Below are 23,910 nucleotides of genomic sequence, written 5' to 3'. Positions count from 1 at the left end.
GGGGAGCGAGAAACATGAGGAAATCGTTTTTAAAAATCACGGGGATATGTCTAATTCAGTGATTATAGTATGGATGGTATGGATGCTCCTTATCTGAATTTCTCTTAAACCGACCGTCTTTAGACTTCCTTGAAGGTTCCTTGTGCGCAACATCTTTTCATAGTATAAGTAATAACTACATGGCGTAATGAAGTCTAGTATTTAACGTGTGGCAAACAATTGGTTGTAGCTTATTATAGGGAGTACGGATATAATCTACCATTACAGTCCTAACATTTTTGATTTATGTGTGGGTGCATGTGAAACCGTATTTTGCTTAAGAGCAGAGAAAGTACGCGATATAGAACTTGACTGGCCTATATGTCAGTCATACATACAATGCCCACATTCTGATCGCGTGAGAGTTGATTGTTTAGGCTAACACTAAATATAACAAAATTAATATTTCATGAAGAAAGGCATTAAATGGAAGTGTGACATTTAAAAGACCCTGGGCTCTGAGTCAGCAGCACCAATGTAAACACAACTAAATCTATTTCCTGAAAACACAAATCAATACAGATTACCCTGCGAACCTATTACCCGGTCATCAAATTCATTGCCAGACTTCTCCCAGTGACTCAGGAACCCTTCAGTGCGCGTATAAACGGCGCCATCTTGTGTACATAAATCATCAAAACATGCACGTGCAAAATCATGTTTATTATCTTGTTAACAGACACTGTATATACATTTACACATACACAGTGCATCTCCATCAAAAGCTGATCAAACATGAGCCTGCAATTTTATGCACATTGTGAAAACATTAGTCCTCCAAAATGTAATTTGGATTCACCACAAGATAAGGGTCTTCTTCCGTTACAGGTTCTTCCCCTTCTTTCCCAACTTTCTTCAGTCCAGTTTTTGTCAGTTCTATGATTACATGGTCCTGTGCATGGCAGAGAGAAAACAAAGGATAATTTATATACCAGACCTCAGATAATCAATAATGAACCATGGCACTAATTAGATCGAAGAAACAGGAGAAAACTGAGTGAATAAATCAAATACATTTATGGCTCTAGGTTTCACCACACTTCAAAATGGAAACTGTCCAAGAAAACAGGAGTCACTCACATAATGAACGAGTCTGTGGATCACCCTCTCAATCAGGCTTTTCTTGGCAATGAGCTCAGCCTCGGAGTCAATCTCACTCTCCATCTCTTTCAGATACCAGTTGATCAGCTCACTCTTCTTTAGAGAAGACTCCTCATCCACTAACACAAAGTGACAAACACACGTTATAAAATATTGCTTGCACACACACACGCCTCAGGCATGACAACCAACCCACGGAAGTGACATTTGGAGTTTACCCTGGTGACCCATGTCTGACTTCTCCAACTCTTCCCCTAGAATGGCTCTCCAGTCTTACAGAGGTGATTAAGATCACTAATGCACATGTCAACGAGAGGAAGGCGTGGCAAATATTTTCAAAGCTCTCTCCTCTGTTGTTGACCCACCCAAGTTTTACACACAAGTGTTTTTTCAAAACAGATGTTGACCACATTCAAAAAGATGCTTCAACATCCAAATACTGTAGCATTCGGTAGTAACAAAAGCAGTCAGTGCTCTTAAATGAGTCATAGAACTAATCCCTGTAGGTGTATGGGTCTTACGCTGTTCCAGCTTCTGCATGTGCAGCACCAGTAGGTTGGACACTCTCCGGTACTCAGAGAAGGACATGCGGATAGCGGGCTTGGCGGCGGCGGCGGCGACGGGCCTCTCCTGGTCAGGCTGCTCCATTTCCATTGCGTGGCCGTTGGTTCCGTTAGTGATCTTCTGCTGCGCCTCCTCCTCATGCATCAAGTCCTTCTTATCTGTGGGTCCGGGAATCAAAAGCACCTCTTTTCTTACAGATTGTATTAAGAAATAATGTTTGTTATTGATTTCTTAACAGTCGAGAGAGGATACATTTTCTGAGAAACACAGACACGAAAATAACGGCAACTTACCACCAAAACATCCTAATAACATTATAGGCTCAGTTAAAGGTATAGTTTATAGTGGTATTTAGTGGTGAGATTGCTGAATTGAAACCAGCTAAATAGCCTTTGATCTTGGGGTCTTTATCATTCAATCTTTATATGCATCAAGACAATACGATTTCTTATCATAGTTAAGCTGATGACAGCCACATTTACTTAGCCCTCTCACCTTATGACTTTAGTCTCCTGGAATCTCTGTCAATACATTGACAACATTGACAATTTCTTTAAAAGTTGAATAAGGAAAAAAATGAAATAATCGTATTTGGGGAAAATGAGGAGAGATTTAGGATTGCTACTCATCTTGAAACAAAAGGTCTTAAAATAAAGGATATTGTTAAAAACCTTAATTGATTGAGAGTCAGCTTTTTACCGTATCAAAAACATAGGCAAACTTGGCCTCATGTCAAAACATGACTTGGAAAAATAATATACACTGAACCTTTAATATCCAATAATGGGCCACAAAAATGTCCAAAGCTTTAATGTGGCATCCATGCCATCTTTTCATCAATATCAGGTTAAATACCAGTGGCAAAAAAAGGCCATTAAAAAGAGAACAATAGCAAGAACTTTACCATTAAGGTCTTCATTGTCTTGATCTTGATCAAAACTGATGTCAGGAGAGTCGACACGAATGATGGACTTGTTAAGTAGCCTGAAGGCCTCTTTCACATGTTTGGGATAGACCTTCAAGTTTGGAAGTCAAGCCACAGATTTAGACAAGTGAACGTTGCCATTTACACAACATCATGGCTGTAGTACTGATGAAGATACCATAAAAAACATCTTAAATACAAAGCAATACAGTGTATATTCTAGTCAACTTCGGAAAAAAAACCTTTATTGAAGCCAGATACAGTGTTATGTGAATGACTGGCGATTGAATGAAGTGAAAGGTTATAGACTAGAGGGCCCGACCTCGTCGGAGCAGTAGAGCCTGGCCATGGCCTCGGACAGTCTGAGCATGCTCTCCAGCTGCCTGACGGTGATGCGCCAGGCCGACTTGGCCGTGCCGCCGCTGCTGTCCCTCTGGCGCAGACGCTTGTACTGGTCCACTACAAACTCCTTGGCCTCTGACGTGATCTGAGCCCCAACACACACACACAGACAAACACACACACACACACACAAAATCACCACATTAGTGGAGTGTGGGTCATGTGCAGTGATTAAGTGAATGAATTAGTCCGTCAGTTGCAGGCAGTGACAGACTTCACAGAAGTAAATGGCTATAGAACAAAAACAAAAAGGTGTTCAATTGTGCCATCCTTACCTTGGGCTGAAACTGACGAGCAAAGAGAATGTATCTCTGGATATCATCTGTGCTGTAGACCCTCTGCACGGACTCCATATTTCTAGCATGTAGGTCCACAATGCGCCTAGCAATAGCGTAGTCTGTAACCTAAAGTTTTTAAGACTGAATAAGGTCATGGGTATGAATGATACCCTCCTTATTATAGATAATAGTACACAATAGTAAATGTTTTTCCCCTCCAACCTCATTGCACTCATCGACCAGGATGAAGAACAGGTCAAATCTGGACATGATGGGGTCGGACATGTTGACATTCTGCTTTAGGGATTTGGAGCGATTGTACCGGCCATCAATGGGATTCGCTGCAGCCAAGATGGAAGTGCGGGCATTCAGGGTAGCCTACAACCCACAGTTAAAATGCGTATTAAAACATCAATGATGTTGCAATATACCAGTATTTTTTAGGGTCAGTAGATCTTTAGACAAAATCTTCAGTTAGAATTTGAACGTTTCAAGCTATTGCTTTTTACATCTGCATAAAAACCATATACATTTCTATATACGCATGTAATTTTCACTACATATTTTTTACTGTGAATAAGGAGCACAGCACCTTGACTCCAGCCTTGGTGATTGAAATGGTCTGCTGCTCCATTGCTTCGTGGATGGCCACCTGGTCCTTAAGGTCCATCTTATCAAACTCATCAATACAGCAGACTCCCTACAGAAACCAGTCCAATCTGTGTGATTTAACACTCGCTGTAGAAGTCAATATGATAATGTTATTCTTCACTTATCTAATTACATTTCAGCGCGAATATTATGATGGATCACCACCAAGAGAGAATACACAGATTTACTTGATGAATAGATTATGCCAAATCCAATATGCCCATGCATCACTTCAATATGATCAATGCAGCCATTAATATGGACATGAACCAAAGTTGATTTGAAGGATATGTGTACATTATCTGCCAGCATGAGCGCTCCTGCCTCGATGACAAACTCGTTCGACTCCTCATCCCTCACCACAGCAGCAGTAAGACCAGCAGCGGTGCTCGCCTTCCCACTGGTGTAGATAGCTCGGGGGGCAAAGTCTTCAACATGTCTGCGGGAACAAGAAACGCATAAATATATATATAAAAATCAACAAATATTTGCTTAATTGAGAACAAATTTCATTATATGACCATTTCTGTACTGCCACTGCCATCAATATTCTTTCAAAGGAAAAAGGGGTCCATTCATTTCTAATAACTCAGGTGACACTGCAGCTTGTTTCTTTTGAATGGGACTGTATTTTACTTGAGAAACTGGCTCTTGGATGTACTGGGGTCTCCAACAATGCACACGTTAACATCTCCTCTCAGAGAAGTCCCTTCCATGGTTGTCTTGCCAACACCACCAAAAAGCATAAGCAGTATCCCCCTCTTGATCTCATCATTTCCTGGTTAGAGGAGAGAGAGAGAGAAGTTGTCGTATATTGTTTAATTATTTACAATAACGCAAAGTGCCACCACTTCTGAAAGATGGAGTATCAATTCCTAGAGACCTAGGAAAGCTATTACACAGGGCCTGTCAGTACCATGAATGGTTGGGAAGAGGCTGGTGCAGAGGTTGTGGTAGAGGTTTTTGTCCTGGCTCATCTCAAACACCTTCTCCCACTCCTGAATGGTCATTTGGTTCTTCACACTCTCTGCTGTCTGGTCTTCCAGACGAAGATCTTTACCACCAAACTAGACATAAAACCGAGAAACTTATGTTAAACAAACAATGCAGTCCTTGTAAGAAAATGTACCCCCATTTTATAAATGCTCAAGTGAAAAATGACACGAAATGAGTTTCACCAAAATGGAAAAAACAAAAGGGTCATATTTCCACAATATGCCAGTTCCATATATAAAAATATATGCAAACACAGACCACAGAAAACCGAACGCGATCTTTTCATGAAAAGTTCCTCTTTGCATGAATCACCCACAATGATTAAACAAACCAAAGAAATAATAAAACATATCAATTACACCATTTAACCAAACAAGAAAGCAGCCATATTTCCAAAGTGTTTCAGTTTCTGTGTGAGTGTGAGTACGCGTTCACCTCACCCTGGGGTTAGTGGGGGAAACGTAGCAGGCTAAGAAGGCCAGTCTGTATGACAGCTCCCTCATGCCCAGGGCCTTTAGCCCTTGGATCCCGTCCTTATCATAGCCCTCTCTCCCAGTCACTCTGGTCTCGGTCTCTGCCCTGGTGCCTGGAGACATGGACAACACAGAGGGCAAAGGATGGGACTCGACCAGCTGCTGTGTGTGTAAAGGGCTTAGTTTGTTGCAGTATATACAAACCGAGTGATGTGCGAGTATTGATCCGAGTTTGAAAGAAGCCCCCCCCCGCCCCCCACACACATCACCTCACCTGACATCAACAGAATTCTGAGGTGAGGATGTTAGTTGCCACTATACAGATTATTCTGCTCTATACAGATTCCCCCTAATCACCTGACATGGCCAGTGCAGAGACATCCGGCACAACGATGAGGGTGCCGGTGAAATCACAGCGGTCACCAGCCTGTGCCGTCTCCACCGCCTCGGCCCTCAGCACAATCTCCACACTACGGGGGATGCAACCACGCGGCAACTCCGCCTGCGTCTCCTGGATACGCACCTGTCAGGAAAGGTGAATGTTTTCACTCTTGTCAACTATCTTTAAGGCATGATACAGGGTGAACCCTCAGTGAACCCTTTAGTGTTATTTTAAGAGTGAGAAGACAGTGTTTATGTTTGTGTTACTAAAAAGTGTGCAAAAAGAGCGTAGTTACAATCAAGTGAAGTGTGAAGTTACAATTGTGTGGCTTATTTTAAAGTAACATTATTACTTCCACCAAGGATGTTATGTTTTCCGTTTGGTTCCGTTGTCTGCGTGTTTGTCAGCAGGATTACACAAAAAACGACAAGGCCGAGTTTCATCAAACGTGGTGAAGGGCCAGAGCATGGGCCAAGGAAGAACCCATTAAAGTGGAAGTTCACCCCCAGGTCTGAGTCCAACTCCACACACACTGCATCATTTGGAAGAATGCCAAGAATTGGGCAAAGGGGCTGAGAGTTTACTGGACTGAAAAGTCTATGATCATCACGACACAGAGATGTACCAAATGGTTGACTGTCAGCATCAGCCTTGTGAGGTGCAGGATTTATTTAAGCAGTAGATGGAGTGCTGGGCTGTTTTCAACCCATAAAATGCAGATGTGTGTAAAAATGAATTTAGTCAATATTAACACCAGAATTAATGTGTTTCATCACAGTTCAGTCATACCATTTAGTTTACAGCTGCACTTACTAACTTTACATTTCCAAACAGATCTAGATCAAGTGGTGCAGGGACGTGCACAGGAATTTTGAAGGGCAGTTGCTCTGCCCTGGAAAAAAGGGGCAACACGGTAATTTTTGCCGGCCGCCACGCCCCTGTCCCCTGGACGCATATGTTGCCTATATCACTTGAAACTCTCACTAACCGCCGCCGCCACGCCTTATTCTGCGATAATTTTATCTAGGCCTACATGAAGTTCTGCAGCCGTAATACTATTTAAAAAAATACATATTTTGTTCGGAGGGGCAACTTCAGTCGAAGAGGGCAAACAGGCAGTTGCCCGAGCAACCTTAGCCCCCTCCTGTGCACGTCCCTGAAGTGGTGGATCCAAGCCCTTCTAGTTTAGTGATGGTTTACATTAATAGTGTTTTAGACTGTATTACGACTAACATTAAACACCAAGGCTGCAAGGATCAGATTCCCATTTGTTCTGACAGAAATATACCTTTTGGAAGTCAACAAATCGTGACTTGTTTGTGTCCAACATGAACCTCTTGCGGTTGGCACAGACTGGATTCTTGCAGATGGAGGGCTGGGTGTACTTAAACTGCTGCTCCACGTCCTTGATGACAGTCTGGCAGTCCAAACACAGGAAGGTGGCACTCACCAGCTCTGGGTGCACAGGGTGGGTACGCACCACCTGCCCACTGATGCGAGTCAAGGTGCCAATCCGGGCAGATGTGAGCTCTCTGATCCTGGAGGACAGTCAGTGACACAACTGGACAGGTGGACTTTGTGGACAGGTGATATCATCACCATCTTAGAGTTAATTGGTACCATTAAAAACAAAAGGGAGCTTAGCAACAGGTTCTATAACAGACAAACTACTACATCTATACAAAAAAAACAAAACACACCAGTGTATGGCAATAAAATACTTACTTAAGTCTGGTTGGGAAATCTGAGAAGGACACATAAAATTCTTTAGAGGGTGGTATTGTCCCATGGTCACGGGCAAAATGGCGCACAGCTCTACAGAGAAATGGGTAGACCCTGGAAGAAAATAAAGATTTGACTGTTATATCTCAAATACCATTCAGCATTGCAAAAACAGGGTGCTTCCCATAAAAACACATTAACTAAGTTTTACGTTTATAAGTAATAGGTTTTTAAGATGTACCTGTAGTACTCCTCTTGTATGGTAGTACCTAATTGCTGGTTATAGTGTTCGATGTTGGTAAAGTTGACCGTAAGAGTATTCCTCTCCGGTCGAATCAATTCTTGGGCGTCAGGTAGATATAAAAGCTCACCAGTTTTATCCTGAAACCTGAGAATTTGAGTTTAGAGCACTGACGGGTTGACTACTCGTAAATTGACAGAAATTCAGGATTGACAAACCAAACTTACTCCTCCAAGAACTCGAGAAATAATTTCTGACATTTGTCAGAAAGATCATCCTTCACTTGTAAACCAGCGGCAGTAGTATCAACTGTAGGTTCCATTTAAGATAGTCAAACGGTTGAATAGCAACGCCAAGTTTACCTACGGTGGAGACCGACTTGAGGACCAAGGAGATTGCAATTCATCGGCACCTGCAACAGGTGGGCTGTGACGTAGGCTAAATAGTCTCGCGTTTAATAAGCACCTGGGGCCTAGTGTACAAACGTTGCGTACGCCATCCTTCACGCCCACAGTCGGATGTATCAAGAGTGAAATGAACGTGAGAATGTGCGTTCCTCCACGCCTATTTCATCTCTAGCATACGCACATTTTCTATCAGTTGGCGACACTTTGAGGCTATGCTGTGCAACTACTAACATTGCAAGTTTACGAGTATGTATGCCTTCGATATTATTTGCACAGTATTGACACATGGGCCTTATTGGAAATAAAAACACATCAAGGTGTATGCAGTTAAATAAATGGAAATATAAGCATACGCAAATGCTATGCAATACAGATTCTGATAACTTTTGCAGCTGACAGGCTAACATGAAAGCGCAAGTTGCACCAAGAGCCGTTTCCCCCAATTTAAGGTGAGTGATTGACTGCACGCACATAAAGGCATTGTCAGAGGTAGAATTTGACTTTGTCAAAGCCTTCTCATTCCATCAACGTATAAATTGTTGTCGTTGATTGGGATGTACAAAGAAAGGGTGCGTGGAATCCTGCGCACGATTTCATACATCTGATTTAGTTCGTGCGCACGCCTCGTAGTGTGAAATCTACGCAAGGCTTTGTACACGAGGCCTCTTGTGATGGAAGTATAGAGAGGTTGCTCTGTTGCCACACATGATTATGGGATATAGTGAGACATACTGGGGGAAATATAGTTTTTTGTTCTTGTATATTCATAAATATGTATATCTGTACTTTCTTGTTATTTGCTCTTTACAGGCTGTGAGAATCCAGTTTGACACACTGATACTAGAAGAATCCAAATAAACTTCTGTCTTATGTCCTTAGTTTTGAAACCTTATGAAATAATTTAAAATGTTGGACTCAACATCTAGTATATTCCTAATAAGATCATCATCCATCCACCAAAATATGTCCTTCTTAAATGAACCCACACTCACAGAGGGCATAGAGAAACCTTTAATTTTTTATTTACCACACATTTAAAAAAGTGAAACACACTATACAAATGATCTTCCGATAGCAGATAATGCAGAATACACTTCTAAGGACCTTACCAGATACGCTATCGCTCCAGAAGTGCAGCTAAAATTGCACCCATATATATTTTCTTTTTCATTATTCTCCTCCTCTTAACTCCTGTAAACCATCGCTGCCGAGATCAGCAACAATGACATTTAATACCCTCATCTATTATCTTTCTTTTTTAAAGTTTTCTTCTTGCTTAAATGTAGATAGGCAGTAGCATGCAACCCTTAATGTGAAAGGTGTTTGATTGTTTTATTTTTCTTCTGTATTTTTATTTCGCAAGGTCAGGGGTTAAAGGTCTCTGTCCAGTATTTACAAATCAAAATGGAGCAGTCCATCCTGTGTGATCTCCCATTGGCTGACTGCTCCGCTTCAGTCTTGGAGCTTTGAAGTCCAGCTTGGTGGCCAACTGCCTGTATGATGTACACGTCTTATCCTCTTCCAGTTCTTATTCTTTTTCTTTCTTTCTTTCTCCTTCTGTGTTCACATTCCCAACAACATAGGCCGGATGTCAAAAGGAATGATGTTTATTACGCAAGAGACAACTTCTTAAAAAAAAAAAAAAAAACAAGAGATAGAGAGCAAAGGAGAGGAGAAGAAAATAAAAATAACAATGTTTAGGCCAAGTAGCTGTAGGTATCCTTCTCGCCGTCCACTCTTTCCAGGTACTCCTTCTCTATGAGAATATCAATGCATTTCTGAGGAAACATGGAGACAACGAAGCACAATTTTAAGTGAAACTCATTCCAGCTTCAGCAACGTGTAACATCAGTCATGAGTGCAGCAGGGTGGCCAATGAGTAATAATAGTTGACACATCTTGCAAGACTTATCCCTAATTGCCAGTAAAGTTACCAGACTCTGAGATTTGCTTTCATATTGTCTACCTTTACGACCCCAACCCTGTGCATTCAACATTTCCCCTCATAGGAAAGTAACTAAACTGTTATAACCTTGATGACTGGGACTCTGGGTTTAAACCTGGAGGAGAGTAACTAAACGGTAATCACCTTGATGACTGGGACTCTGGGTTTGAACCTGGAGGAGAGTAACTAAACGGTAATCACCTTGATGACTGGGACTCTGGGTTTAAACCTGGAGGAGAGTAACTAAACGGTAATCACCTTGATGACTGGGACTCTGGGTTTGAACCTGGAGGAGAGCTGGTTCAGGACCTCCGCCAGGAGCTGCTGGTGCTTCAGGACTTTCCGCATCTTCATGATTCTCACGATGGCAGCCTGAGGAGGGAGAGAGACAGACAGGGTCGTTACAAAATGGCCTGAAGAAACCAACAGGGTGGTAACAGTTTAGTGCAGTCTGGGTAACACCGATTAGATTATATAGATTATTACATTTAATGTAGGTCATCACAGTAGTATGACCCAAGTCAGATTGGCCTATGGCAGTTTGAGCTAGAGCTGAATCCAGGCCAGATCTATGTCATATGCATGCCTAGAGTTAGCGGCCATCTTGGTTGTGGCATGGCAGCCCTCATGAATAACAGACGTCGCTGGTACATTTTAAGCAACTACTTAGAATGAGGAGATGTGTTATTAGTAAGGGGTGGTGTACTTGTATCAGTAGTTTCCGGTCCTCCTCGATGTTCTTGTGGGTTGTTTCCTGTTCCTGTTTCTGCTCTGTCTTCATTGGCACGTTGATGTTAACTCGGAGCTTCTTACTGTTAGGACAGCAAACCAAATATTCACAGTCTGGGTTTAGCCATAACAACTTTGTAACCAGTAGAGGTTGCTTGCACCTCAACGGGGAAAATGTAATTCAATGTTGGCATGACTCACAATTGAAATGAAAAGCATCCTGCATTGTGACTTACTTCTTGTATCCCAGAAACAGTTTTATCAAGGTGTCTGGTTTGAAATCTGCTTCATCCACGTTGGCATTCTCATCTTCAAGGACCTGAGAATAGCAAGGATGTTAAATGGGGGCATAGCAGAGATGTCTGATTGTGATTTTCTCTTTTTCATAAAACATCAAATACACAAATAATATTACAAACACTTACCAGCAATTTGGATTTTAATAGGATTTGCAGAACCTGCACCAATATGTCCTGGTAGAGGAATGATACAAAAAAAATCTGTTTAATCAAAATGAATGTGTAACATAACCAAGTTTTCTCATCATCTCACAAAAACTGAGGCAATGACTAGCAAGCTGGTGAGTTGCATACAGCATATGAATATTTTCATGAATATTCTTACAATCGTCACTTAGATTCATACTAATATCATGAGATGCCCTGGAATGAGTTATAGGGTATGTACAAGAACATAAAGAGGCATTACGTGGCATTACAAAGAGGTTTGGATGGCAGGTCCAAAAACAGTTTGTCAAAAACTAGCAAGCTGACCAGCTAACAGCCAATTCGACTTGCCTTGCAAAGACCAAAAACAACACAGCTGCATGCTAGTTTCAACTTACAATTTTGATCTGCGTGCTGTCTGTCAGTTGCTGGACCGTGTAAACATCCTCTGTGTTGTACTGCAGCAGAATGGCCATCTGAAAGGTGGAGGCCTGTGGGGGAGAGAGGGAGACCACACAGAGGTATAAGAGTTGCATTATTAAATCATACAAGTTAAGTCATTAAGTGCCTGTCCCATGAAACAAATGCTTTCAACCGGTAGCTCTGCCTTCAACCGGACATTACATGTCAAAGCACTTCTACAAAGTGGCTTCCTACCAGGGTTGCCATCTCTCATGCTTGTGGCGTGAGACACGCTTTTATGTAGTCTCACGCTAGCATTTATTCCATTGACTTCAATGCATTTCACGGCAAATAAATACACCTGTTTTGGTCAATCTCACCGATTCTCACGCCAAGTCAGCCGTGAAAGTTGGAGATTGCCAGACAACATTAAGGCTTGTAAGGTGGCCTATGGCATTGTGGCAGTGGGAGTATGGCGCGAGGGGAGGTGTGATGGGACGCGGTTTGCTTACCTGCAGGGTGTATCTGTTCTTGAAGCAGTTGGTGACCAGTTCTCCTTTGGACAGATGGTAGAGCCAGGTGAGCTTGCGCCCGCTGTGTCTGCTGGCATAAAAAGCCGTGAACCTTTGGTAGCTTCTCTCCAGCTGCAGGGCACAGACACGAGCATGTCCAAAATGAAAACACATCCAGTGATCAACACGCCAAAGTGATGCAAGGGCATTTCTTCAATTTAACATGTTTTGGATGAGCGCTGCTCTCTCTAAGGGTCACATCAGTAAGAAGGGATGCTCCTCCCTCATTTGACTTGAATCAGCCACTTGAATCAGAGACCAAGTTGTAAAAACCTCTCTAGAGTTCCCAGCTCGTTTACCCATACGCTAATAAAAGAAGTGGATGGCTAGCGTGGGCTCATGAGTATAAGCGAACTGTCCAGTGCACAGAAGCAAAATATCAATGTCTGTTCATGTTGCTCAAAAGGTAGAGCAATGAGAAAACGGTCTGACAAGAAACAGACTATTAAATGAACCCCTCACTTCTATTGGTCGTTGTTTGGACAAAGCTGTCAGGTAAATAAATAGATAAACAAATAAATGTAAATGTATTCAAATATGCCTTCTGTTCATTTTTAGCAAAACACTCAAGGATTAACATAATAGGTTTTCAATTCGGCACACAAATCTATGGAGAAAAGCATTTCAGATGGAAAGGTGGTAGAGGGTGGGGTGGGGCTGTGTTAGCTGACCTCAGAGGGCAAGGCAAATGTGCAGGACTGCTGGAAGGGCCAGGAGCCTGAACTCAGCACCTGGATACTGAAGTCCACTGGAGAGAGAGAAAAACATAGAACAGTCAGAGATGCGGTTACATCCCACTAGTCATATTCAGGATAAGATGTTAAATTCCTTGTGCTAGTGCTTAGGGGACTGCACACAATGGCCAGCTTTCTCTACGCCACCATATATTCAAACCAAAACAAACCAGCTGCCCTCTTCTTGAAGTAGGCAGCGCAGCCACCAGCACAGTAACAATTTTTACTAAAACACAATATACAGAATGGTTTTGCTAATATACATATATTTTACACACCCACACACCTTTGTCGAATTTCACTCCTGAAAAATGACGGTCACTACATGGCATTTTTTACAAAATAAATCCTTTTGAGAATATGTTGTATGTGTGTTGCTGCGCTTTCTCAACCTTTAGGTTAAAAGATAGATGCAATACTCCTTTGAAAATACGTTAAAAAAAAAATCTGCTTCTTAAATAGACCTTCAAAGGCACATTATTCCATAAATAGCAGAAGATATTTCTTTGGAAGACCAATTTCCTGGTGTGTGTTTTGAGACGGACACATCTGCCTCGTCTGTGTCGTAAAGGCACATTTACCTTTTTGCTGCTTTTTACTCACTGATTGCATTCCTAAAAGAGAACTATATTGGGCTCTGGCTCTTATCAACAAGCAAGGCTAAATGTATTTATAGAGCACAATACACAATTATGGGCCACAGTACCAGTAAATAACACATTAAAGTGCAATTAATCGAAATAATCTGTAATTAATACAGGAGACAATGCCTTCATTTCAGCATATCGTTGTTTACGCAGCACAATAGACAAATGTCTCCTTCTGTGTTTTCTCATTTAGAAAACCATGGGCACTGATGCTTTTGTATACTCAGTTTTTAAGGAGGAAAAAAAAAAAAAAAGAAAAACCATGGGTACTGATTAGACTCTTGCTGACCCAGCTTTAATATGTTCTGTTTTTAGGTAGGGATTAAAAAAAAACAAGGGCTAGTGCTGATGCTGTAGTACACTCACAGTCCAGGGGCTCAGAGTTGCTGAGGTGCTTCTTAAACTGCTCGTTCAAGTCTTTGCTGACGCCGATGTCCTGGAACATGCGCTGCAGCTTGGAGGTGTACTCAAAGCCACACGCTTGCTGCAGGGGAAAGGAACGGTGAAGAAGAAGAAGAATGCTTTAGCCATAGAAAAAGGAACGAGGGGAGCAGACATAAGCATCGTTTAGCCTGTGTTCACTACTTTATCCTTTGATTGAGTGCTGACAATAGCTTACTGTTATGCACACACTCAATGCTCTTGGTAGCGCACAAATGCACTTTACACCTCTAGAAATATAACAGATCAAACTAAATGGCTCACCAACACCCCAATGGCTACATTTTCCTTTCTCGCTCAGGCTGGTCTTGAAGACAAACGCTGTCTGGAATAGGAATTTCCATTCTCCTCTTTTCTAACTCGATGCTCTCAATTAAGCTAGTGACTGGAACAAATGCAAACCTGCGTGAGAGCGCCCCCTACCTTGAGTTTGGAGATCATACTGGCTTCAGCATCATCACTGGCACTGTTCTGGTGGACCAGCCTCTTAGCCAGCATCTTAGCGTAAAACTTTTGGAACACGTCTTTGTCCTCAATGTATTTGAACACCACCATCTGGGAGACAAGCATATAAATACAGAAACGCGTCAATAATTTTACTTGAACACCACCTTCTGAATAAATGTGTGTAGTGTAGTGCTTTTTGTGTGCGTGTGTCTGAACTGACCACTTGGTTGAGGGTGTCTTCCAGCTCGGCCTCCTCAGGGTTCTTGGAGCTGTGAGAGGTAAGGACGGAAAAGAGATCAAACTAACTGAGCCACACACACAGAGATGCACCCCTGCTGCTGCTGTCAAAACACACACACACACACACACACACACACACACACACCTGAGAGAGCACATGGTATCTGAACATATTTGGAAAACATTTGGATCAGTTGGAAAACATGCATACACACACTCTAACCTTTCTAGGAGGACATACTATCTAATCACTGGGTGGAAATGCACACAGAGAAACGGTCACCTCTTCTTGAGAAGAGAGTCACAGTATCTGGCCAGCAGCTCTGGTGACTTGCTGGATGACTGCACCATCTTAGTCACGGCGTTGTTGTTGATGAAGCGTCCACAGGCCTGTAGCCACACACAACCACAGATAGAGAGAGAGAGACACAGAGAGAGAGAGAGAGAGAGAGAGAGAGAGAGCTTGATGAAGTCGCCATAAGGAGACTAATGAGGTAGAACCTGGGGCCAAAGTCTATGGTTTACGGTACCTCAACAAACGTCATCAACAAAAACAGCAGCAGCAAAATAGCAACAAAAGCTAACCCAGCCAGCAGTCTGACTCTGGAAGAGATCCTGGCAAATATCTGCTGTGAATCAGCTGGACCCATGCCAAGTCTGTTTCAGAATCTGTCTCAGCGGCATTCCAGGTGTTTACATGTCAAGCCATGCCCATTAGTCATGGAGCATACAGATCATTATGTGCCAGTGGACGAGATACACACCTTATCCAGTGCCGCCACGAATCCAGCATCGTTGTTGAAGGCGGACATCACTAAAGCGTTGTATTTCTTATGAACGTCCAAGATGGTCTGTACATACATTTTGGGATCCTGGGATAGAAAAAAAAGGTGTGAGAAAGAAGCATCATAGATATTGAAATACTTAAAAAACCTGTTATTGTTGTGGGTGATGTTATTTGTGGTCTAGTATTTTTCTAAGGTCAAAAGAGGCATCAAGTATAACTAGCCAAAATAGGCTGGGAAAACGAGGTCAAACGCACCACAAGGTTCAAATCTCTCCCCCTTTACCCGAGCTGACCATATCGGTCCTTTTACAGGGCTGGGACATGAGCCAGTGTCTATCTTTAGCCTGGGTTGGGTTGGTTTTGTGGCTGGGTAGGGTAGGGTACAGTAGGGTAGAGCATGACTCACGTTGAGAGCAGCTTCTCCACACTTCTCAATGGCAGCCAGGCCCTGGTTGTAGATGTGCGTCTCCAGCAGCTTCTTGAGTTCTCCCAAACCGTCCGTGATGCGGGACACCAGGTTGTACATCCTGCCCAGATCTGTGTTAAGGGGGGGGGGGGGGGGGGGGGGGGAGCAAACAATAAATGACAAACACATCAGATAAGAACAGAGGAAAGGGAAGAATGAGATTATCCTCTGCAGCCTATTTATTTACATTCTCGATACTTTTATCCAAACAGTCTTTTTCAGACCAGTGCTTTTTAGTCCCGTTAAATTGGACTGGGTTTGTTTTTCACCCTGGGTGTGATTTGTTTGGGCAGGTGTAAACACAGTAATTGCATCAACTGCCGCTAAACTGGTCCTGTAGCCAGGTGTGCTTTGCATTCTGGGATGTGGCAGAACATGCAAACCAGAGCCCGTCTATTTAGACATTCTATTGAGAAAGTAGTAGTAGCAGAAAGCCACTCTGCCGTTGCAAATTGGGAATTGCCAAACTGCGAATTGCCTTGCTTTCATTTCTGAAACAGCACACTAGTTAAGCATGGCTGATGAAAGCTTCCGTACCCTCATTCTTATCAGCGTCTAGGAGGTTCTGGAACTCTGTGTGGAAGATCTCCAGGTGCTTCTCAATGAGAACCTGCTCACACTTCCTGGCAAGCTCATCCTGCGTGCTCTCGTGAAGGTAGACCTGCACCCTCCTCTTCTCCTCCAGCAAACGAGTTTCCGCCTGGGGAGACACACACACACACACACATTAACATGTATGCACACAAGGACTTAACACTATACTGATACAGTACAGTAACACTATGCCATGACAACACTGACATTTTAAACAGAAATATACTGTAGACATTTAAAATTCTGCACAACTACGTTTTGCACAAGCAAGGCTTCATCTATCTTGGTGTGTAATTTGACTTGTGCTTAGGCCCAGCCTACCTTTTTCATATACTCAGTAACTGGATTCTGCTGTAGGAACTCTGTGCTTTCCCTGGTGTAGAAGCGCTCTGTGTCGGCCAGGAACTGCGACTCGAAGTACTCCTTGTAGACGGACAGAGTGGGGCCCTTAGCAAAGGCGTCATCCTCGTTCAGACCCAGCTCAACTGGAACAACACAAACATGTCATTGAACACTAACAGCCTGCACGATGGGGCAACGTTGGCTGCTTTCTCTTTAAGTTATATATGCTAATGCTTAGCTGCAGCAGAGGTTGTTTTCATATGCATGTAGCGAGGTAATAAGATTACATACAGTAAACACACAAATATCACCTAGATAAAGGCACAATACTTATTCTTTTATTAGCTCTTTTTTCATTTTCTTGAAATCTCTACGCATTTTCATACTTAACATTTATCTTTGCGTATGAAATGTGCTGAGCCTATGCAGAGGAGCACATAACTGCTCTGCATCTGCAGATCATTTCACAGCGTGAAACCAACATTGACAGGAGCAGTGCATGTGACAGCATGCAGCTAAAACTGGCATAAGTGGCTGATGATCAAATCGCAACACAGATAATCAAGATCAAGCAGCAAAAACAAACTACCTAACGACAACTAAAAAGCAATCTGTTCATGCGATCAGGGACCCACCGTAAGACTGGACCACTCCACTGATGAGCCTGGTGTTGATGGGCTCGCCATTCCTCTCCTTCTCAATCAGCTTCAGCACTGCATTAGTCACCTGCAGAGGAGCAAAGCATTAATGCACCTACCATGATAACACTTCACTTCATAACACTTCTTCATGAATTGCAAAGCACATTTCTCTATGCTGTGTGGCTGTACCACAGTTGGTAGAGCATGGGCTTAACAATACCTATACCATGAGTTTGATTCCCAGAAAACACTATCACCAACATACAATACCTAGATTCAGATAAATCTGTCAGTCTTGATGGGTAATTGCCCTTACCTGTTTATTTAAAGGCCTGAATAAGCAGTCTCTCCATGTGACCAGGGCAAGCTGTGCAAAGAGAGGCAAAGAGAGATTGTCAACAAGAACTGAAGATGATCTAAAAGCACAGTCCATCCCAGTGTCTGAAAGACTTGTAAGCACAGAGATGCCCTTACCGAGTAGATCTCGTAGATACCCTTCCGGCCCTCGTCACACTCGCGGCGGACCCAGTGGCGGTTGAGGTAGGCACAGATACCGTTCAGAACCTTGCTGGAGAACCGGTAGTCCTCCCACTGCTGGGTGTAGAACGTCAACACACTCTCATCCATCAGGTCCTCTCCATCCTGAGAGACACCACAGGAAGAGAGTCAGCACAAAGACATATAATGAGAGAGAGAGAGAGAGTGTGAGTGAGTGAGTGAGTGAGTGAGTGAGTGAGTGAGTGAGTGTGTGTGTGTGTGTGTGTGAGTGTGTGTGTGTGAGTGTGTGTGTGAGTGTGTGTGTGAGTGTGTGCATATGTTTGCGAGTACAGTTCCAGTCTCTATAATGTCTTGACGTATCATTACATATCATCACAACTGATTGTTTCCATGTTTTTTTGGTGGGTAATTGGAAAAATAATTCACTCAACATAGTGGCATATGCCACATTCCTATTAACAGTATGAAGCAAACTGGACTACTACAACAGGCCTGGACATGAGCCTACTCTAAGAACACACATCAAAAGTGGGGGAAAGGCCGGCTACCTTCAGCAGAGTTGTCAGGTAGTTCTTGAGGAACTCTTTGAGCCTCTTGTAAAGCTCCAAGCCCACAAACTGTGCACCGCCTGGGGTGGGGGCCTTCTTGGAGGGCTTGGAGGTGGGCGCGCCGGCGCCGCGGGCCTGGTTGGACTGGTGCACGCTGGTACAGTAATTATACACATGTCTGTGGGTGGAGGAGAGTTAAGGCCGGACACACACATGCAAGCATGCAGGAAACACAGAGCGACAGGGTAAGTTCATTGTAAATAATGAATCAGGTGCTCAGAACCAGCTTAAAAAGAATATATAAAAGTTATTAAATGTAGCATTAGTTGACTATAAGTTATAGTATAGACTAGACTATATAGATTACAATATTTGTATCTCTTCCAATCCAGAAGTAAAAAACAAAATCAAATGATGAATTATTAACTATTTAACTATACTTCAGTGTCCAGCTCCTTTGCAAAACACACAGGCAACCAGCAGCTGTAACTGAACTGGTGCATTGCAGGATACGTGTAGAGCTCCATGTATCGCGACTTGGCCATGCTCTGTCTGGTGTACACCTGCTGGATACCAGCCCGCAGGTCATCCCATATCTGGTCCAGCCCGATCTGCTTGAGGCCGTGAGGGTTCTGGCCGCGGTTGGACGACATGGCTCTCTCCCTGGTTTTCTCTCTGCCTGCTCGTTCTTCGTCAGATTACTCCTCTTCCTCACGTTTGGCGGTTATCTCTGGCTGTGTCCACTGGGGGAGTCAGGGGGTCACTCTTCCATAGGGTGTGAAGACAAGGAGCGCGTGGTCAGACGGAAAACACAAGCACTCGCGTGCACAGACACACACACACGCGCACGCACTCACACACACACACACACGCGCACACACACACACACACACACACGCGCACGTGTGCGCACACACACACGCGTGCGCACACACACACACAGGTAGGCAGGCAGGCAGGGAGGGAGGCCAGGTCCTCTAGAAAGAGAAACGGGCAACCTCTTGAGACCCTCTCAGGTAGCGATCACTAGAACAACTCGCCAAGAGACCTGGGTAAAGATCACAAACACAAAGACATTCTGTAAGGAGACATCTGTCTACAGAAACATTCAACAACTGGCTTGCTGAAGGAAAGACAAACAAAAGGAAATCAAAATCCCCTGAGGTTAATGGAGCAGTCCCTACAGAAACTATTTATATATTAAGTCATATTCTTCTTTTCAGCTCTGCTTTGTAAAATAGTTCAGACAGAAGTCTGTGTGTCAAAAAACAGGCTGCTTTTTACTTCTCTTTACACCCTGAAGCACCATGGGGTGAGATGGAGACCACTTTAAAACATATCAGGGAGAAGGCAATAGCTAGATGAAAATGACACTGTTAGTTACACGACCACAGATCCATGGTCAAGCAAGCAGAGGTCTAGCACAGGTTAAGTATTACACACCCTAGAGAAAACACCTGAAGTCCTGGCCTCCATTTACCAATGGCCAGTAAGCCAACCGCTGTATGCTATTTATGAAATCCTGAATAATACCCAGGATTTTGCTGAGGAAAACAATATATTGCAATACAATAATAAAAATGTGTCTTTTTCATAATAGGCAAACCATCTCATCATGGGATGTAAAAAAATATTTAAGCTAATTAAGATAATTGCAGCACTCTCTGCAATATTCAGTGCACTGAGGTTGACCAGAGCGCCAAGCATTATGGAAGAACTGTTGCTCGCTTTTCCCAGATTAATGGCAGAGGTATTCCCGGGATAATCACTCCTGCTACGGAAGCCCTCAAATTCATTATGTCCTGGGGTTCCCTCCGTGTAACCATGGCAACAGATTTCAGAGCTCAGGCATGAAACTTAACCAAGGTAGGCCAAGCAACTAGGATAGAAAAGGGTTGTTGCTAGGCTGGTGTACATATTATGTGTGGTCAATTACAAGCCATGGGACATGAGCTTCCAATGCTTGGAGGTGTTTTTATATTTGAAATAAGTTTGCTAAAAAGCATAAAAAAAAGCTAAAAGACTTCAACAAGCTGGCTTATTGAAGAGCCAGGGCAGTGCTATTGACACACTCTTTTCTATGTTTCTTAGTGTGCCTCTGTCTTTAACAAATCAGGAGCTAACGGTCCAATGTCCAAAGTGACGGACTGGGCCTCTAGGATGTCAGTAAAATTACAGAATACAAGTGATGAGTGGGGAGGAAGAGAAAGAAAGGATGGAAGAAAAGTGGTTTGTTTTTCACAATCTTGCACACTGTACCTTTTATAAGACTCTCATCGCCAACTCACACATATGACAAATACTGTTTTTCGGAACTGAACACTGGCCTTGATATTCATATATCAGCATAAAGAGAATGATCTACTTTGTCACTCAAGCATGATCTACATAACTTCATTACAAGTTCTTCATTTAAACAAGCTTTTGATGACAACATCTAGGCCAGTGCCTGCAAATCACAAGGTAACGCAGTAGCTGACAATATCAGATTGCATTAGTTCTGTGTATCTGTGCACTTCTTTCTGTCAGTCCGGCTTAAGAACAACATGAAACCCTTACACTACACCTTGACATCTCGAAATGAATACTCTTGAAGCACTACCAAACTGAGGTCACTGTAAAAGTAAACTACTTCGTCACAATATTGTTGTTCGCACTGGGTAATATACCTGTAGGAATGAAAGAGGCAGAGGTCATTAGACCCTTCCTTTCAATACGTGGATAGTGGTGCTATAGTCTGCTCTGCCACATGCAATCCCATGTGAAAGCGCATCAACATTGCTGTCAAAGAAATCGAACCTGTAACTGCATTGCCATTATATGCACAAAGGGTCAACAGTGGTCGGACACCGGCAATGGGAGAGTAATCAACTCTCGATAAATATCTGACAATTAGGCCTATTAGAAAAATCAAGAGATCATTCGACAAATGGCAACTGTGGATGGTTACTACAAGCGAATTCCCAAACATACCTAAATGGAGTTAACCTGGAGACATGTGTGCTGGGCTAGAATGACCACTATGGCAGAGTAGGTCAACCAAAAATGTAGTCCATGTAAATATGTTATAGGTAGCACTGAGGCCTTCTTGACACCTATGTGAATGTACTTTAGGAAGTGGTTTGCAAGCGAAATGGGTTAGCCGTCTCACTTTCTAGCCAAATGCTACCAAGCTATCTACGTAGTTAACACCAACACGGCACCTAGTTAAGTGTCCGGGTAGACTACACCACCACCCAATAGTTAACGAATTGTTAAGCCAACAGTCACTATACAATGGTTCGTTAACTATCGGGTGGTGGTGTAGTCTACCGGGAGATTGGGATCAGACAGGTAGTCTTCGTAGCCAAGTAGGCTTAATGTCTGTAGCCTGTCAATGTTAGCTGAGTCAGGCAAGGAGAGATCATCCCTCATAGCTAGCCCTCAGTACAACCAAACCATTACCCCTACTTCAGTAAAACACTTTCTGAAAAGATGGGGGCCAGGTTACATTTGAAATGAATACTATAATAACGATCTATTTTTAAATAAATGCGAGTGTTTAATCTGTTCACTGTGGAGAGCAACGTTGGCATACAGGGTGACAGAACTAGCTGTGACAGCTAGATAGCTATGTTGCAGCTAGCAAATATACCGGGGATCTGAGTGCTAGCTAACAGAGCAAACAGCCAGAAGTGGTGCTATTTTCATGCTATAAGGGGCATAGGCCCGACTCACCTAGCCAGGTAATATCAAATGCAACATAAATTTAGCCAATACTAAACACTATATGTTACATTTAGAAGGGTAACTAGGCCATCGTTTCCGTCTAAAACGCGCTATCCAGCATACAGACTAGACAACAAACATAAAAGTTAATGTTATTCGTTGAACAGATACGTTAGCTAGCTTGCTAACAATGCTAGCATAGTCCCGTTAGCTAGCAAGTTGGCTGGCGGTGAGAAGCGGTCTCGGTTATTGCTAATAGTCTCAGCTAATGTTTAGAGCTGTCTGATCTATATAGCTTCATTAGCGATCTTACCATTGTCCAGCAACGTTCGTCTCAAACTCCAGATCATACATATGTTCAACAAATCTTGAAAAAATGATCATATGATTAATCTTGAATATACATTTGAAGTTCCTTTTTACTAGACGAATCGTCACCATGTACAGAATAACCCCAACAAAGCAGTTGGATAGATACGTTAGCTAGCTAACAACACTGCTGCAGTAAATGGAAAAATAACATTCGTCTCCGCCAGGTTGTGCTCTGACAAAAGATCTCCCCCAGCACATTTCAATACAATGACTGTGGTTCCACTTGCCTACAAAAGGCGTCCGTAGACAAGTTTGTTTACCGTCTTTGTTTTCATTCAGTGCATTGCCGAAATAAGTTGTTATCAGGCAATCAGACGACCTCACAGTGCGAATGGTAAGTGGGATATAACTTAGATATGACATTGTAAAAGTACGCTAGTTTGACGTTATTAGGTTACATGGTCAAATGATTGTGAAAATTGTGCACAAAGGAAACCACGTTTTTTTCTTTTTCTTTCTTTCTGTCTGTCTGTCTACCCGTCTTTGAGGTAAATCACGGAGACATCCATCATCAATTACCACAGGAAACAGTTTTTTTTTATCAAAACAGAAAGAGTTCTGATATTTATTGATATGTGTCATGATTTCGTTATAGTGACTTATTGACATTCATACAATAATAAGAAAAAACAAACAGCATCAATAATACTCTCACTGTGGATCTCTCCTAAAATCCATTCTCTATTATCAGTGGCACCATTCACAATTCAGTGAGCTCATGAAAAGAAAACGGTTTCTTCAAAATAATACTTTTACAATTCTTGTGTGCTGTGAATACATGTGGGAAATTCTTGAATTCTTACATAATTTGAAATTCATTGTTGATGTGCTGTTTCTGCTTGGAAATTTTTTTTGAAAAACTCTAAACTAAATTGGAGCAGGCAGATGCAGCAGACATGGAGCACCGAAGAGAAATGTAATATTAAAGATAAAGACAACAAATATTTTCAAAATAATTGTTCACAACAATAGCACAATAGATAAAGGCAATGTGTAAATTAACTGTCAATTAACTAGCATGTGTAAGCCTTTTTAGAAGCTGACTTTCAACTAGCAGTACATTCAACTGCAGTAACACAATAAAAGTTAATCTGATAACTCCTCGTTTTAAGTTTCCCCTTTAAGTTGCTTGATGGAAACCTGATGGAAACTCTCCAAATGTATACTGAA

The 23,910-nt window shown here is 42.6% G+C and overlaps 2 protein-coding genes across 2 annotated transcripts; both read right to left on the bottom strand.

The window, feature by feature from the left end:
- Positions 1-683: 683 nt before the first annotated feature.
- mcm6l (MCM6 minichromosome maintenance deficient 6, like) lies at positions 684-8,201 on the bottom strand. The gene is made up of 17 exons (XM_031559787.2): positions 8,002-8,201; positions 7,775-7,921; positions 7,537-7,647; positions 7,100-7,349; positions 5,787-5,952; positions 5,397-5,542; positions 4,877-5,027; positions 4,597-4,738; positions 4,258-4,399; positions 3,902-4,009; positions 3,532-3,687; positions 3,307-3,435; positions 2,952-3,116; positions 2,609-2,720; positions 1,662-1,862; positions 1,120-1,259; positions 684-931 (listed from the first exon to the last, which is right to left on the bottom strand). The coding sequence occupies exons 1-17, from the start codon at positions 8,094-8,096 to the stop codon at positions 809-811; spliced, it is 2,484 nt and encodes an 827-aa protein (XP_031415647.1). The 5' UTR covers positions 8,097-8,201; the 3' UTR covers positions 684-808.
- A 973-nt stretch (positions 8,202-9,174) lies between these two features.
- On the bottom strand, positions 9,175-22,890 carry cul1a (cullin 1a). Its single transcript, XM_031559343.2, has 22 exons — positions 22,682-22,890; positions 19,174-19,708; positions 18,661-18,838; positions 18,089-18,256; positions 17,931-17,981; positions 17,609-17,699; positions 16,953-17,116; positions 16,575-16,737; positions 15,978-16,108; positions 15,549-15,656; positions 15,068-15,174; positions 14,765-14,813; positions 14,521-14,652; positions 14,023-14,140; positions 12,947-13,023; positions 12,216-12,347; positions 11,700-11,792; positions 11,281-11,328; positions 11,092-11,174; positions 10,833-10,938; positions 10,385-10,498; positions 9,175-9,959 (listed from the first exon to the last, which is right to left on the bottom strand). The coding sequence occupies exons 2-22, from the start codon at positions 19,311-19,313 to the stop codon at positions 9,879-9,881; spliced, it is 2,334 nt and encodes a 777-aa protein (XP_031415203.1). The 5' UTR covers positions 19,314-19,708; positions 22,682-22,890; the 3' UTR covers positions 9,175-9,878.
- Positions 22,891-23,910: the final 1,020 nt, after the last annotated feature.

The sequence above is a fragment of the Clupea harengus genome, chromosome 22 (genome assembly GCF_900700415.2).
Source record: "Clupea harengus chromosome 22, Ch_v2.0.2, whole genome shotgun sequence".
NCBI lineage: Eukaryota > Metazoa > Chordata > Actinopteri > Clupeiformes > Clupeidae > Clupea > Clupea harengus.
This window is presented reverse-complemented; position numbering and strand designations above follow the sequence as displayed.